This window comes from Schistocerca nitens, chromosome 12 (genome assembly GCF_023898315.1).
Source record: "Schistocerca nitens isolate TAMUIC-IGC-003100 chromosome 12, iqSchNite1.1, whole genome shotgun sequence".
NCBI lineage: Eukaryota > Metazoa > Arthropoda > Insecta > Orthoptera > Acrididae > Schistocerca > Schistocerca nitens.
Window position 1 is genome coordinate 31,402,630 of NC_064625.1, and position 14,244 is coordinate 31,416,873.

The 14,244-nt window shown below is 39.6% G+C and overlaps 1 protein-coding gene across 2 annotated transcripts in view; it reads right to left on the reverse strand.

Annotated features, from left to right (window-relative positions):
* The window catches only part of LOC126215331 (DNA topoisomerase 2-binding protein 1-like), a 121,155-nt gene that overhangs the window by 14,982 nt on the left and 91,929 nt on the right, over nucleotides 1-14,244 (reverse strand). The window contains exons 7-9 of one of the 2 annotated variants that reach the window (XM_049942013.1): nucleotides 12,583-12,624; nucleotides 12,269-12,484; nucleotides 5,035-5,267 (exon numbers count right to left, since the gene is read on the reverse strand). In XM_049942013.1, coding sequence (XP_049797970.1) covers nucleotides 5,035-5,267; nucleotides 12,269-12,484; nucleotides 12,583-12,624 — 491 coding nt within the window. The remainder of the gene's footprint in view (nucleotides 1-5,034; nucleotides 5,268-12,268; nucleotides 12,485-12,582; nucleotides 12,625-14,244) is intronic. The other variant, XM_049942014.1, reaches the window with a different exon arrangement.

Genomic DNA, 14,244 nt, shown 5'->3' on the forward strand with positions numbered 1-14,244 from the left:
AAGGCTACAGTGATTAGTGTACTTGGTGTTATGAATGGTTCACATAGTTTAAAAGTAGCCAGATGGAAGTTAAAGGCCTTCTTCGTTGGGAATCTGGGCATACAAATTTGCACATTTTAGTATGGTTCATGAAATTCCAATACTCTTGGAGTATCCTCTGATGTCTTTTTGCTTTTTATGGCATTATGTAAGATCTTTTAATGTTCTAGATGTATGAACAGACGGGCTTCCTGCGTCATCATAGATGTGGAATTTCGGTGGTGCCTGTTATCTGGTGCTCTCTGCCAACTACTGAAACTAACCTATTTCTAACAGGTTGCAGGAAAACTAAAACAATGAAAAATTCCCAGAATTCTAAAAAATTCCCAGGTTTTTCCCAGTTTTCCCCTGGATGAAAAAAATTCCGTGGTTTAGCCCAGATCCCCTGGTTGTCCCAGGTCATATACACCCTGTGAATGCATTCACGAATGGTTGTCAGGCTCATTAGTGGCATTACATTGTGACAAATGTGTATATGAGGGAGTATACACAGAAAAGGAAGGAGCTATTTTTTAAAAGCTATATCTTTTCCTATCATTTACAAAAGAAACTTATCTCCTTCAAAATACTCTCCATTACAACTAATACATTTGTCCCATCAGTGCTTCTAGTGCTCCAAACATTTTTTTGTAGTCATCTCTAGAAATAGCTGACAGCTCCTCCCTCATTTTTTTCTTGACTTATTCAATGCCACCAAATCTGTGTCCTTTCATATCCCTTTCTATGTGTGGAAATAAGAAAAAGTCTCATGGAACCAGGTCTAAGGTGCATGGGTCAGTGGAACCATGCCATTTTAGGCCAAAAACTGTCTTAACAGAGATGGCTGTATGTGCAGATACGTTGTCATGGCAGAAGAACCGGTCTCCTGAGTGCCACAAATTGGATCTTTTTTGATGAACACTGTTTCACAATCTTCTTAAAACTTCCAAATAAAAGGTTTGTATGATGATTCGACTTTTTTCATAAGCTCCACCCGCAGCAATTATTATTATTATTATTTTATTTATTTATTTATTTGTCTCCCATAAGTCCAACCCCTCGTCCAAGTCGTGGGAGATGGGCAACGGCACAAAGTAGGGGACTGCCTATAGGGGCGATGTACAGCGGGGACTTCGTGTGCCCCAGGACCGCTACGGTAGCTGGGAAGGCCCTATGGGAACCCTGAAACGTGACGGCTAATGGGGCTCTGGTGAAGCTCCGATAGGCCTAGCAAGCCAGTAGTGGATAAATCAACTGCTTTTAAAAAGGGAACATGCCTCGGATCACGGAACGGATTTAAAGGAAACCGACCAAGCAATGGAAAAGGATTACGAAATGGTTTACGACTGGGCACCTTAAACGTAAGGACTCTAACTGGGAAGTTAGAAGAAATTGTAGAAATGATGGAAAGGAGGAAATTGGACATCTTGGGACTTGCTGAGACTAGGTGGAGAGGAGTTGGTGAAAAACCACTAAGTAAAGGATGTAAACTGTACTGGATAGGGAATGAGAGGGGAAGAAATGGAGTGGCAATAGTGGTCAGAGAGGGTCTGCAGGAGGAGGTGGAAGGTATCAATGATCGAATGATAAAAGCCAGAGTACGAATGAAAGGAAAAAGCATTGAAATCATCCAAGCATATGCCCCACAGATGGGGTGTACAAAAAAGGAGAAGGAGGAATTTGAAAATGACATGCAAAAGCAGCTAAATGGAGGTAATCAGATTATAATAGGGGACCTCAATGCACATGTTGGCACAGACAGGAAAGGATTCGAGGAGATAATGGGACCAGAGGGCTGGGGGAACTGAAATAGAGAAGGAAAATTGTTGCTGGAATTCTGCAAGAGGAATGGGCTGGCGATCGCAAATTCCTGGTACAAGAAGAGAAGTAGCCACAAAATAACTTGGTACAGTGGAGACTGGTCCCAAACTTCAGTAGTAGACTATGTACTAGTGGATAGGCAGATGATGAGCAGCCTCACAGATGTTAAGGTCATTCCATCTGAGGCCTTAGGCAGTGACCATCGGCTGTTGGTAGCCAGCCTGAGAGAGAAAAAAGATAGGATGGCAACACATATACAGGAGAAAAGGTTGAAGAATGGAGGCTGAAAGAGGATGAACGGAGGACCCAGTACCAGACACTGATCAGGAAGAAGCTGCCAACGGAAGATCAGAGAACAGTGGAAGAAGAATGGGGAGATTTTAAGAGGGCTCTAGTTGAGGCAGCTGAGACTGTGTGCGGAAGAACTAGCACAAAGAGGAGAAGTAAGGAAACCCCATGGTGGAACAACATATGTAAAGAGGCAGTACTTCGAAAGAACAAAGCCTTCAGAGAATGGTTCCAGACCCGAACAGAGGAAGCTAGGGTAAAATATAAGGAAAGCAAGAAAGCGGCACAGACCATAGTAAGGGCGGAGAAGAAGAAGTGGATGGAAAAATGGACAAGAATGTTAGAAGAGGACAGTGAAGGGAACAAAAAAGTACTTTACACCATGGTAAGAAATAAGAGGAACGACAGAAGTGAGTGCCTGAGGATCATGGATAATAATGGAAGAGTTGTGGAGGAAATTCATGAGCTCAAAAAGATTTGGAAGGAGTACTTTGAAGATCTGTTGAATGCCGCCAAGCGGGTAACTAACAGCGATGGAGAGCCTAAGGCAGCAGACGATTATAATAGTGGGGAAATTGATGATCTAACTTGGAATGAAGTGGAAGAAGCCATAAAGAGGATGAAAGGGGGCAAGGCACCAGGTTGGGACGAAGTAACAGTGGATATGATACGAGCAGCAGGAGAAGTAGGAACCCAGTGGCTATACAGAGTGCTGAGGGTGGTGTGGAAGGAGAACAGAATTCCTGAGGATTGGAAGAAGGGAATTATAGTCCCGATCTTCAAGAAAGGGGATAAAAGATGTGAGAACTACAGAGGAATCACCCTGCTATGCCACTGTGGAAAAATCTATGAAAAGATCCTGGAGAAGAGAATAAGAAGCAGTACTGAAAGTAGACTGCAAGAGGAGCAGTACAGTTTCAGACCGGGAAGATCAACAACGGACCTCATATTTGCGGTAAGGCAACTGCAGGAAAGGCACTATGAGTACGGGAAGGACTTAATCATGGCCTTTTTAGATATTGAGAAGGCGTATGACAGTATCTGTAGGGACAAGCTCTGGGATGTGCTGAACACAAAAGGGATAGATGAAGAGATAACACGAAAAGTCAGAAAAATGTATGAGGGAAGTGAGAGTTGTGTGAAAATGGGGAGGGAATGTACAGCATGGTTCAAGCTGGAAAATGGGCTGCGACAGGGAAGTGCACTTTCGCCTTTATTGTTTATTATTGTTATGGATGAAATCCTACAGCAAGTATCAGATGCAATTGGAGATCATAAAATGAAAGCAGTGCTTTTTGCCGATGACCTGATGTTATGGGGAAATTGCGAGAAGGAGGTGCAAGAGCAGTTAGATGCATGGGAGGCAACGGCAGCACAAAATGGAATGCATTTCTCTGCAAAGAAAAGTGAAATAATTGTCACAAAAAGGAAGAAGAATAGGCCAAATGTGGATATAACTTGTGGAGGGGAAAAACTACAAGTGGTAGAGAACTTCAAGTACCTGGGAAGCATGATTGAAAGTAAGGGGGGAAACGCAATGGAAATAAATGAAAGGTGCAGAAAAGCAGGGCAGTTCTACAAATGCATTAGGGGGCTTATTTGGAGCAAGGAGGTGCCACAGAAATCCAAGGGAATTATATACCGAACCTACTTTGTCCCCATATTGGCATACGGAAGTGAGACATGGATAATGCACAAAAGCGACAAAAGTAGAATACAGGCTAGTGAAATGAAGTTCCAGAGGAGCAGGTTGAGTGTAACAAGACGAGACAGATTGCAAAATGTGTATGTGAGGGAAAGACTAAAGGAGGAACCAGTACAGGACAGGATAGAAAAATCAAGACTGCAGTGGTATGGACACATGAAGAGAATGGATGAGGGAAGAATTCCAAAGAGGATGTTTGATCTGCAACTGGAGGGGAAGAGACCCAGAGGAAGACCAAGAGATAGATGGGTGAAGGGAGTGAAGGAATGTGTGACAAGAAGAGGAGAGAACTGGACGAAGGTGGAAGAGGGGGAATGGTGGAAAGACAGAACACGATGGAGAGGCTTGTGTTCCCGACAGACCCAGCCAGTGGCTGGAAACTGTCCAAGATGATGATGATTTATTTATTTATTTATTTTTTTACCCCCTCGTAGCACTTATGTTCCTCTAGCTGCATGGGCTGTTCTCCAGCATACGGGGAGTGAGTGCCACATGATACCGAGTCAGGGAACTGCCAGCTGTGAACATGCATAGTGTGTGATACAGATCAGGGGTGGGCAAATAGTGGCCCACAGGCCACATGTGGCCCACTAAGGGTTTTTGTGTGGCCCACTGAGAGTCAGAAAAATCTGCTTTGAACTGAGATTTCCTTCCCGTGCATGGCCGATCTCCACTAGGACAGCCACATCAGTACACATGTGCAGTGTAGATACTATTTGTGCAAATCATGTTTGCGCTCGGTGCAGTGGCTGATGGGGTTGAGAGTAAAAACATTTCCCATTTATGCTCGCTCCCATCAGCCACCGAGCCGAGTGTCAACACGATGTGCAGCCACAGTATGATGCACGGCACTTTTCCAGTTAATCTGGTTTATTTGCATATTGTTTGTGCAACAGTAAATATATAAATGCCCAACTTTATTGAAACCACAAACTTCCAAAAAAACCTAAAATCAGTGATGAATGTAGTGTGTTCAATGAAGAATTGACCTTTTCTAAAATAGAAATGCAACTAATGAATGCAAACATTTTAAATGGTGTGGCCCTCTGCTAACCTCCATTTCAACAAAGTGGCTCCCAAGCTGCTATTGTCCAGCCTTAATGTAGACAGATGCTACTCAAGCAGATGCAGTGCTCTAGTGTGTAGCCTGAGAGGACCATTTTGGAAGATTCATACATCAGAGGTGGAAACAAAGAACTTGCCTGATGTCCAGCACCTCTCCACCTCCTGCCTTGATAACCTGGGCAAGAAGAACTGCCTTCTTCTGTTTTGTGCATACGATGGCCCTCATGCCGGTGAAAGGCCCACTGTTACCGCCACACAGTTTACGTCTCCACCTGTAACCTGCCTTTGCCAGTGCCATTTGCATACTTCTGGGTTGCAGCTTGCCCCACAGTTTTTCTGCTTTGGGGTTTCCAAACTCATATTCCTCTTCCTGTAAAACCGTGAAATAGTTTTTAATCAACAGACATTCCAGTAACATTATTCGAACATTGTAGAAACTACAACATGTTTCAACAGTTAAAGTGAAAATCTTACTGACGCAATTTTTTGTGATAATATGAGGGCCATTTTTTTCCAGCCACCAATTGATTGTAAAATGGAAGCCACAGTGGAAATCAAAGATGTTCTTTTTCCTACATTTAGCTACACTCTCGATCTACTTCTTATCATAGTCATCACTCTGACTTTTTTTTTTTTTAGCCATATGACGTAGACAGGTGCAAACTTTTCAATATCCCGTTGTATAAATATCATCACCCATTTTTTGGAAACTTTATTCAGACTACTAGTTTCAGTGCATAAGTTGTTTCTTCCTCAGGTCCTTATATAGGTACAAAAAGTACTTAACACAGTAAAGTATAAAAAAGTTCAGTAATACAATAAAACTGTTACATCAAATAAATGCAAGTATATAATTATGAACAAAAAATAATATGAACAACAGCAATTCATAGACATATGTGCAAGTACATCAGTTTGTTAAGACAACTGTGAAACACAATGGTGTTATTGTAGTGGGGTGTAGCAAAATAATGACACCATGTGTCCCATAGTCGTCTTAACAGACCTGATATACTCATACCTTGTGACTATGAGCTACTAATGTTCATATTTTTTTTTAGTTCATGGTTATTTACTTGTATCTATTTGATATACCAATTTTATTGTATTACTGAACTTATTTTATACTTTATTGCTTTGAGCATTTTTTATAATTATATAGCAGCCTGATGAAGATGCTATGGAAGCAGTGAAACTAGTAGCCTTGTTTTCAGAAACATTGGATGATAGTATATATTTCTACTTCTCATCATAGTTTGACAGGCCAATGTTCCTCATGCCATATTTTTATGAGGGATTTATGATTTCAATACCCTTGTCATAGAAGGCAGCCGCATGTGATTTCAGAGGAAGCCAAGTCTTGGCTGTATGGTGGGTTATCCAACACTTTCCATTGGAAATGCTGCAGGAATGTCTTCATTGCCCTTGCAGTGTGCGGCCGAGCATCGACATGAAGAACAGAAAGCGTGAAATTTATATTTGTGTGAGGTGCATGAAAACAGGTGAAAACCCCTCAGCCAGCATTCCACACTTGACGGGAGACACTATTGTCTAGATATCTTTATTGTTCAATGAGCACTCATAAATGAAAAGTGCGACATGCTGTGATAGAGGGGTATACTAGAGACACTGCATAACAATACATTTATGCAAAGCTTCACTGGGTTTCAGTTGTGGTTTTTATTTCACAACCAACCTGGCGCATTCAAAGAAAATAAAAAAAAATAAAAACTCTTATTACTTTTACTAAATGCACATCATACACATACTGTTCCTGTCATGGTCAGAGCAAATGCAATAAGAAACTGTATTTGTTTTTGACTTAGTGAATCTAAGCACTCCAAACCACTCTCTCAGATTCTGTAGCCACAATGTTTATATTCTTACTATTGATCTTTTCTCTACAATTTTTCCTTCCAGTATGACTTAGAATATTGTATGTTTCTCCTCTCTTGATTTGGCCAAAATACTCTAGTTTTCTGGTTTTTAGTGTGTTCTTCAGTTCCTTATCCTTATCAGTTCACCATAGAATATATTCTTTGTGTCCAGGAAGTCTTAACACTCATTGATACAGCCACATTTGGAGTGTCTCAATCTTCTTCACTGTTGTCTTATTAAGTATCTGTGCCTCCATTCCACACAATAGTACTTGTGTTATGCAACATTTATTATTCTTTAAGAGTCTTAGTTGCAAGTTAAAATTACAGTTGGTAAAAAAATGATCTCATTTTTAAGAAAAGTAAGTGCTAGCTTGTTAAGTTCTGCTATTGTTTACCTGGGTCCAATCGAGTTTATATTTCATCAAAGTTCTGTAATACAAGGGTGTGCTGAAAAGTAACGCCTCCAAATTTTATATGTGAAAACTGAAAGTGAAGTCGTCAAAGGAGTTCTTTTCTGGGTGCAGCATCTGGGGACTGTGGGGGAGGAGTGGTGGTGGTGGTGGTGGTGGTGGTGGTGGTGGTGGTTGGGGGGGGGAGGGGGGAAGGAGGGTGAGGGGGGGCGTATGGAGGAGCAGAAAAGGAGAGGAGCAGAGAGCTGGAAAGACTGGTGGATGAGGTGTAGACAGTGCTGCACAATGGAGGTGAGGGACCATGAACTGGGAGGTGGTGGTAGGATAGAGCAGGTGGAAACTGTGGAGGGTGTGGGAACAGTGGGTTATTGTAGGTTAAGGTTGAGATAATTTTTGGGAGTGGAGAATGTGTTGTATGGATAACTGGATCCTCCCCTCCACCACAAGCTTTCCTCGACAGCGTAGGAGGCAGTCATCCCTACAATCCTAATGAAAGTTAATTACATCAGTGTAAAGGGAACAACCAAGATAATACTCTGAACAATAAATTCAAGTGAATTCAAGACTAAATAAGAATTTGAAATTTTTATGTATGTGTTACATGCAAATAGATTACTGTATTGAAAACAAGATGAAAATTAGAAAAAAAATCTTTTAGAGCATACATTCTATTGAATTTGGATTCTTTATGAAATCCCCAGTTAGTTCTGCAACAAGAGTTGTAATAGAACTGGTCAGTGCACCTTATTTTGTCACATATTGTAGAATATGATACAAATGATTAATTGATAATGGGATCCAATAGTACACAAATTATAATTTTGCATTTAGTGTAATTTTGGCAACACAACTAAAATTGTATTATATATTTATAAACAGAAAACATGAATATAACCTATAATGCATCAGAAAACATAATCATTTTTATATTTTTGGTTGAACAGTGGGAACTCCAGTAGAAATATCAACAATGCAGAAAAAGTCAGATTGCTACTTACTGTAAAGAAGACATGCTAAGTTGCACACAGGCACAATTAAAAGACACTTACATGAAGCTTTTGGCCACAGCCTTCATCAGTAAAAGAGAGACACACATCATTCATACACACAAGCAAGCACACCTCATGCCTACTCCAGCCAAGATTCTGGCCTGAGATATTGGAGTTGGCAGTCAGGGGTGCATGAGGTGTGCTTGAATGTGTGTGTGAATGATGTGTGTCTCTCTTTTACTGATGAAGGCTGTAGCCAAAAGCTTCATGTAAGTGTCTTTTAATTGTGCAACTTAACATGTCTTCTTTACAGTATGCACTAATCTGTATTTTCCTGTATTGTTTATATTTTTTTATATATTTCAAAATAATAATTGCATTTGAAGGTACTGACATTTAAAATCATTATGACTGTGTTTAATGTTTCCATAACTGTTTTTAAAAATAAGTCAAAAGACTTTTCTACATGAATAATTAATCATATGTAAGTTTCTCTGCATGTACAAAATTGATATGCAACAGCAGCATCTTTCAATAGAAATGTGAGTTGTCATATTGCAGGTCACTCTGTTATGAAATGCTGCATTGTAAAGTTGTTATGGTATGCTGCTAAGAACTGGTCAGTTTCTATACATTGAAAGATGATGATTTGTGCTGGCTGGAAGAAGTGTAATTTCTAATGCTTATTAAAAATTGATGTGACAACAAATTTGCCTGCAATATCTACATTATTTTATTGTACATATTTTAAAATTGAAACCAGACTTCCTGTTACAAGAAGATCGTACCACTACAAGGCGAGGAAATCAATAATTTATATATCTGTAAATTGGCACTGCAAGTTAAGTACAAACCATTAACTTTATTTTTCTACCTGCACTTATTTATTCTAACATACATCTCTTATGCACACATGAGCAAAGTAAAAAAAAATTAAAAAATTTGAAAAGTATTAATAATCTGAATATTGTAGAGGCAAGTTAGAATATGCAGGATGATAGTTACAAATTTTAATTTGTACCTGATAGCTACTCATGTTCAAATCACTTCACATATAGACTCAACTTCTGCTTCACTTGATTTAAGATATTGGTTTACTGTTACAAATACTGGGTGTCCATAAATAAAGTTCCAGTTTCAAAATACTGTAGAAAGAGAACCACTGCTCAGAATGTCTTCAAATTTTAACGGCGTACTATTCACACAGGGGAAACGTCATGGGTAAAAAAAAAAATGAAAATTTGACCAATTAATGGCACTGTAAGTGTCAGAATTTGCACACCAACAGACGCGTGATACACGTCTTTTCCCCAGTTTGTGTCTGAGACTCCTGATATTACTGTCTCCATAACACATCCCACACTGCTTGTAAAGATCTTTTACAAGAATAAGGGCTGTTCTGCTTAGGTTCTGGAGAAAATGACTACAAAATTAGAAAAGACAGACTCTTTTGAAGTGCAACATGGCAGATGACAGATAGCAGTCAATCCGATTTCTGTCGAAGATGTGGCCGCAGCACTGCAGGGGAGGTCAAGCGGCGGTGTGGAAACATGCAGTGCATGGGGAATTGCCTGAACATTGGACATGCTTGTGTGGGGCATAAAATCCTATGAAACACCATGCACTGGTATCCACTTAAAATAACCCATGTTCATGAGTTACTTACTTCCTGCTGACCTGCCAGCAAGAGAAACAACCGCTCTGGAATGTCCTGCTTGCATGGAATTGGACAATGAATTTCAATGGAACATTCTGTGGACAGACAAAGCTCATTTCCATTTCCAAGGACATGTCACTATGCAGAATTACAGAATATGGCCAATGGAAAATCACACACACACACACACACACACACACACACACACACACACACCAGCCAGTACCACTTCATTCTGCATAGGTGACCGTATGATGCAGGTTGATGGCATCATTTATCATAGAGCTGTATTTTTTCAAGGAGATGACTCCTGTGGGTCCCATTACCTGTACAGTCAGTGGTAAATGCTGTCAGAGCCTTTTGTGCACCAATGTCATTCCAACCCTTCAACAGTGTGGATGTGTGGGTAGGGTCTTTTTTATGCAAGATGGCACCACTCTATGCATTGCACAGCCAGTGAAGTAGCTGCTGCAGAGGTATTTCGGAAATGCTAGAATCATCAGCCATCATTTCTGTACAGCCTTGTCATCCAGATCACCTGATCTTAATCTGTATGACTTCTGGCTGTGGGGTTACCTGAAAGATGGTCCATAATGGATCAACGAAGATTATATGAAAGATGTTTTGTGCAGTTCTCCTATCACAAAAGTAGCTGAATTGAAAGCATGCATTGCACAACACACTCTGAATGTGACCCCCTGCAGACAATTTGATCTGTTGTGAAACATGCTGTTTCTTAATTGCAACTAGTGGCACAAAATGGAGGACAGCATATTGAACATGTCTTGTGCCAGTTTCGCAACAATTAGAAACCAATGTCCTTTTGAATTTTTTGCAGTGTTTGCCCCAGGAGGATTAAAAACCGATATTCCCTCTGATGTGATATTACCTTGCCATGGTGGATGGACTTACCCAACTAACAATACCACAACTGTTGACTACCAAACTTGTGCAGTCATGCACATTGAACAGTATGGATGGAGAAATGCAACTCAAACCATGGCCATCATATTGTGATCCATTTGTCATCTGTAGTTGATCTCATTTATGTTAAGACACCTACAGTGTCATCTATTGCCAAAATTTTTGTTAAAACCTTTTTGTGTTCCATGACATTTCCACCTACATTAATAACATGCTGTTCAAATTTGATGTCATTCTAAACAGTGGTTCCCTTTCTACAGAGTTTTGAAAAATGAACTTTAATTATCGACACCCTTAACATCATCTCTTATCCCATGGAGACTGTTTTAGTGGTTTGTACCAAATATCTGAGTACTGTCAGTCACTCAGAAAGAGAACTTTGTGATTTCTGTAAGTTTTCAACTTGGGCACTTTGCTATGAATGCATCTACTGTTGTCCACTAATATCTGAATATTCTCACCTATTGGAAGTATTTCCTGTAGTTTAATATGAGCATTTTGCAACACTGGAGGAATGTTCATCTTGCCTGGACTGAGAGAAAAAAAAGCCTTTATGTACACACTTAAAGAGTAAGTTATTTTGGTAGTACTTAGAGGAATGCTGTAGTTTTCATTCCAATGGTGCAAGTCTAGGAGGCCAAAACCTTTATTGTCAAATAATTGCCTAGGTCTCACTCTTTCCAATGGGCAGTCTTTTTTATTTATTTTCTTGTAAAAGTCTAGGTTGTAGCCTGATGTTCTCTGTAGTGGCCAGACACTATTCTCCATGTGTGTGTGTATTTAAAATGTCTTTCAAAGCAATGTTAAACCTGTTGAATGCAGCTTACAATTCAGGTGCTTGATTTCAGTCCAACTTAAAAAAGTTACCTGAAAAATTCAACCTAATTGCATTCACACAGCACACTGATTTCATGACAGGAAAGTCACAAAGCTCTAGGTATGTTATCAATTGACAGTTATCTAAATGGTCTTCACAATAATTATTAAGAAAAAAAATTACTGCTTTTCATTCTCAATATCTAGTAAAAATTTGTTGCTTTGACATCCACTACAAATAAACTGACACATGTATTATTATTTACTTAATCACGGGAAAAATATATCTCAAAACAAAGATGATGTGACTTACCAAACGAAAGCGCTGGCACGTCGATAGACACACAAACAAACACACAAACACACAAAATTCAAGCTTTCGCAACAAACTGTTGCCTCATCAGGAAAGAGGGAAGGAGAGGGAAGGACGAAAGGATGTGGGTTTTAAGGGAGTGGGTAAGGAGTCATTCCAATCCCGGGAGCGGAAAGACTTTCCTTAGGGGGGAAAAAAGGACGGGTATACACTCGCTCACACACACATATCCATCCACACATATACAGACACAAGCAGAGATATTTTACTTAATCATGCTGATTAGCAGATTACGAGGAACACACACAATAATGGATCAATATAAATTCTCTTCCAAAAACTATTATTTCAAACGAGTGGCTGAAAATGCTGATTCTTTTACCTCAACAAAAGTACCTGCTCGGCAACTTGCATCTATGAAGCTCTTGTGTAATATCCATTTTCCAGATGCAATACAAAGCAATAGGTTACAACATGCTGTCTTTTTATACCATCCTGGCCTGGAACAAATGAGATGCGTTGTTGTGGGATCAAAGACAGATTTATATGACACAATGCCACCCAGGTCCATGATCATTTTGACATATGCACGCTTGTCCTGAAATAAATTTAATTCAATAGGTCACAGCTGTGTTCCCTTGCATGTGTTGCAGAAGAATTAAAAGCACACTTTACATATATAAGTCTGCTACTTACTTTCATGGATGATATCAGTATTTTGGGTGGTTGCTTCACTCCCTGTAAAGTAAAAAAAGTGTACTGCATTCACAATAATGAGAATTTATCTGTACTTAATAAGCAACTCAGAAAGTGCATCATCAAATAAACAGAACATGTAACATATTGTTTCAGCAATTAATGGATCATGGCCCTTGTTAGATATTTCTGGAGCAGCAGTATCTTTAAATATCCTACAGTGAATAACTAGATAAACTTCGATAAATGAAGCCAACCAGAACATTCTGCAGTTAATACATCATTTGGTAAAGCTATCCAGACATTATGTGGTCAAAAAACAATTCTTAATTAATTGCAGTGACACATACTAAAAGGTATGGACCAATGTATCTTTCCAGATTTGTCAACATTGATGAGCTGGATGCCTCCAACATGAAAAATGGTAAGTTCAGATATTTATCCCCAACATATTTTTTCCAATCAAAAATTGTATGTCATTGTTAAGTTACACATGAGGAGCACCTTTTCAAAATTCATAATGTCACAGAAAATAAGCTCAGCTTATCTTCGCTGTGCTGTAGATCTCTCAGATAGTGGTAAGTAGTAAACAGTTGTAAACAGAAGCCAGTCAACACCAGTCACAACCTCAGAATGAAGTTCAACTTGTCTTGGGTACACTGTAGAGACACACATACATACACATGTGCACAATTGTAGTCATATTGTGATTTATCACACGTGCACTATTTTAAATCTCCAGCACCAACTTGTTCCACCAATTTAAAAAAAAAAAATCCCTGGGAGGTGCCAGAACACTATTCTGATGCATTCCAACCAAAATTAAGCACTGAATACCTCCTTCCAAAATTGTCTCTCTGAAGAAGAAGCACTGCAGATACAGCATAAAATTTCCGTTTCAGACCAACTTCAATCTGAAAGATGCAAGCAGTGACAAACCCACAAACCATTTCAAAATGAACAAGATAACAACTCAGAAAAAGCTGAGGTAAGAAACAGGGAAACAGTACTGCAGTCTCAGATTTTAAGAAGGTGGTCATCTAACAGATGTAAACACTGGTCAACATCACCTCACAGTGGGAGGAGCTAGTTCATATGGTCCTCTTTGAGAAAATTGGGAGGGACAAAAGTCCAGGCCTCAAATTCAGGAGGGTCTATCTGGACAAAGGTGCTCCAATCTTCGTCAGTGGTGGAATGGGAACAGTGGATTGGATTAAGGAGAGCAGCAAAGGTATTTCTACATGAGGAAGCAACAATGCTGATCAAGACATCAGCTGAACTCCTCAAGATCACAAAGATATCAATTTGAGTCCCAAAACTTCTTAAGGATGCTCCACCAAAGTCCCTGTTCAAGAAAGTATGGGCACAGAACTGTAAGATCTTGACAGAAGATTGGAGGGTAATGAAACACAAGGTTGTACCTGAGTCATCTCCTGGGAAGACAGGAGGTGGATGAGACATTGATCCAGTATCCCAATTTATATATATATAAAAAGGAATATCCAGCCTCAGAAGAAGTGAGCGAAAGTTGATTTACGCTAGAAATCTAAAAAACTCCAGAACATGCATTTAAGTCAAAAATGGAAAATCATTAATGCCAATGGTGGACTTTTGCTAAAGAGACTTAGTGACTTTCAGGGTGAAAAACTGTAAGGACAGAAG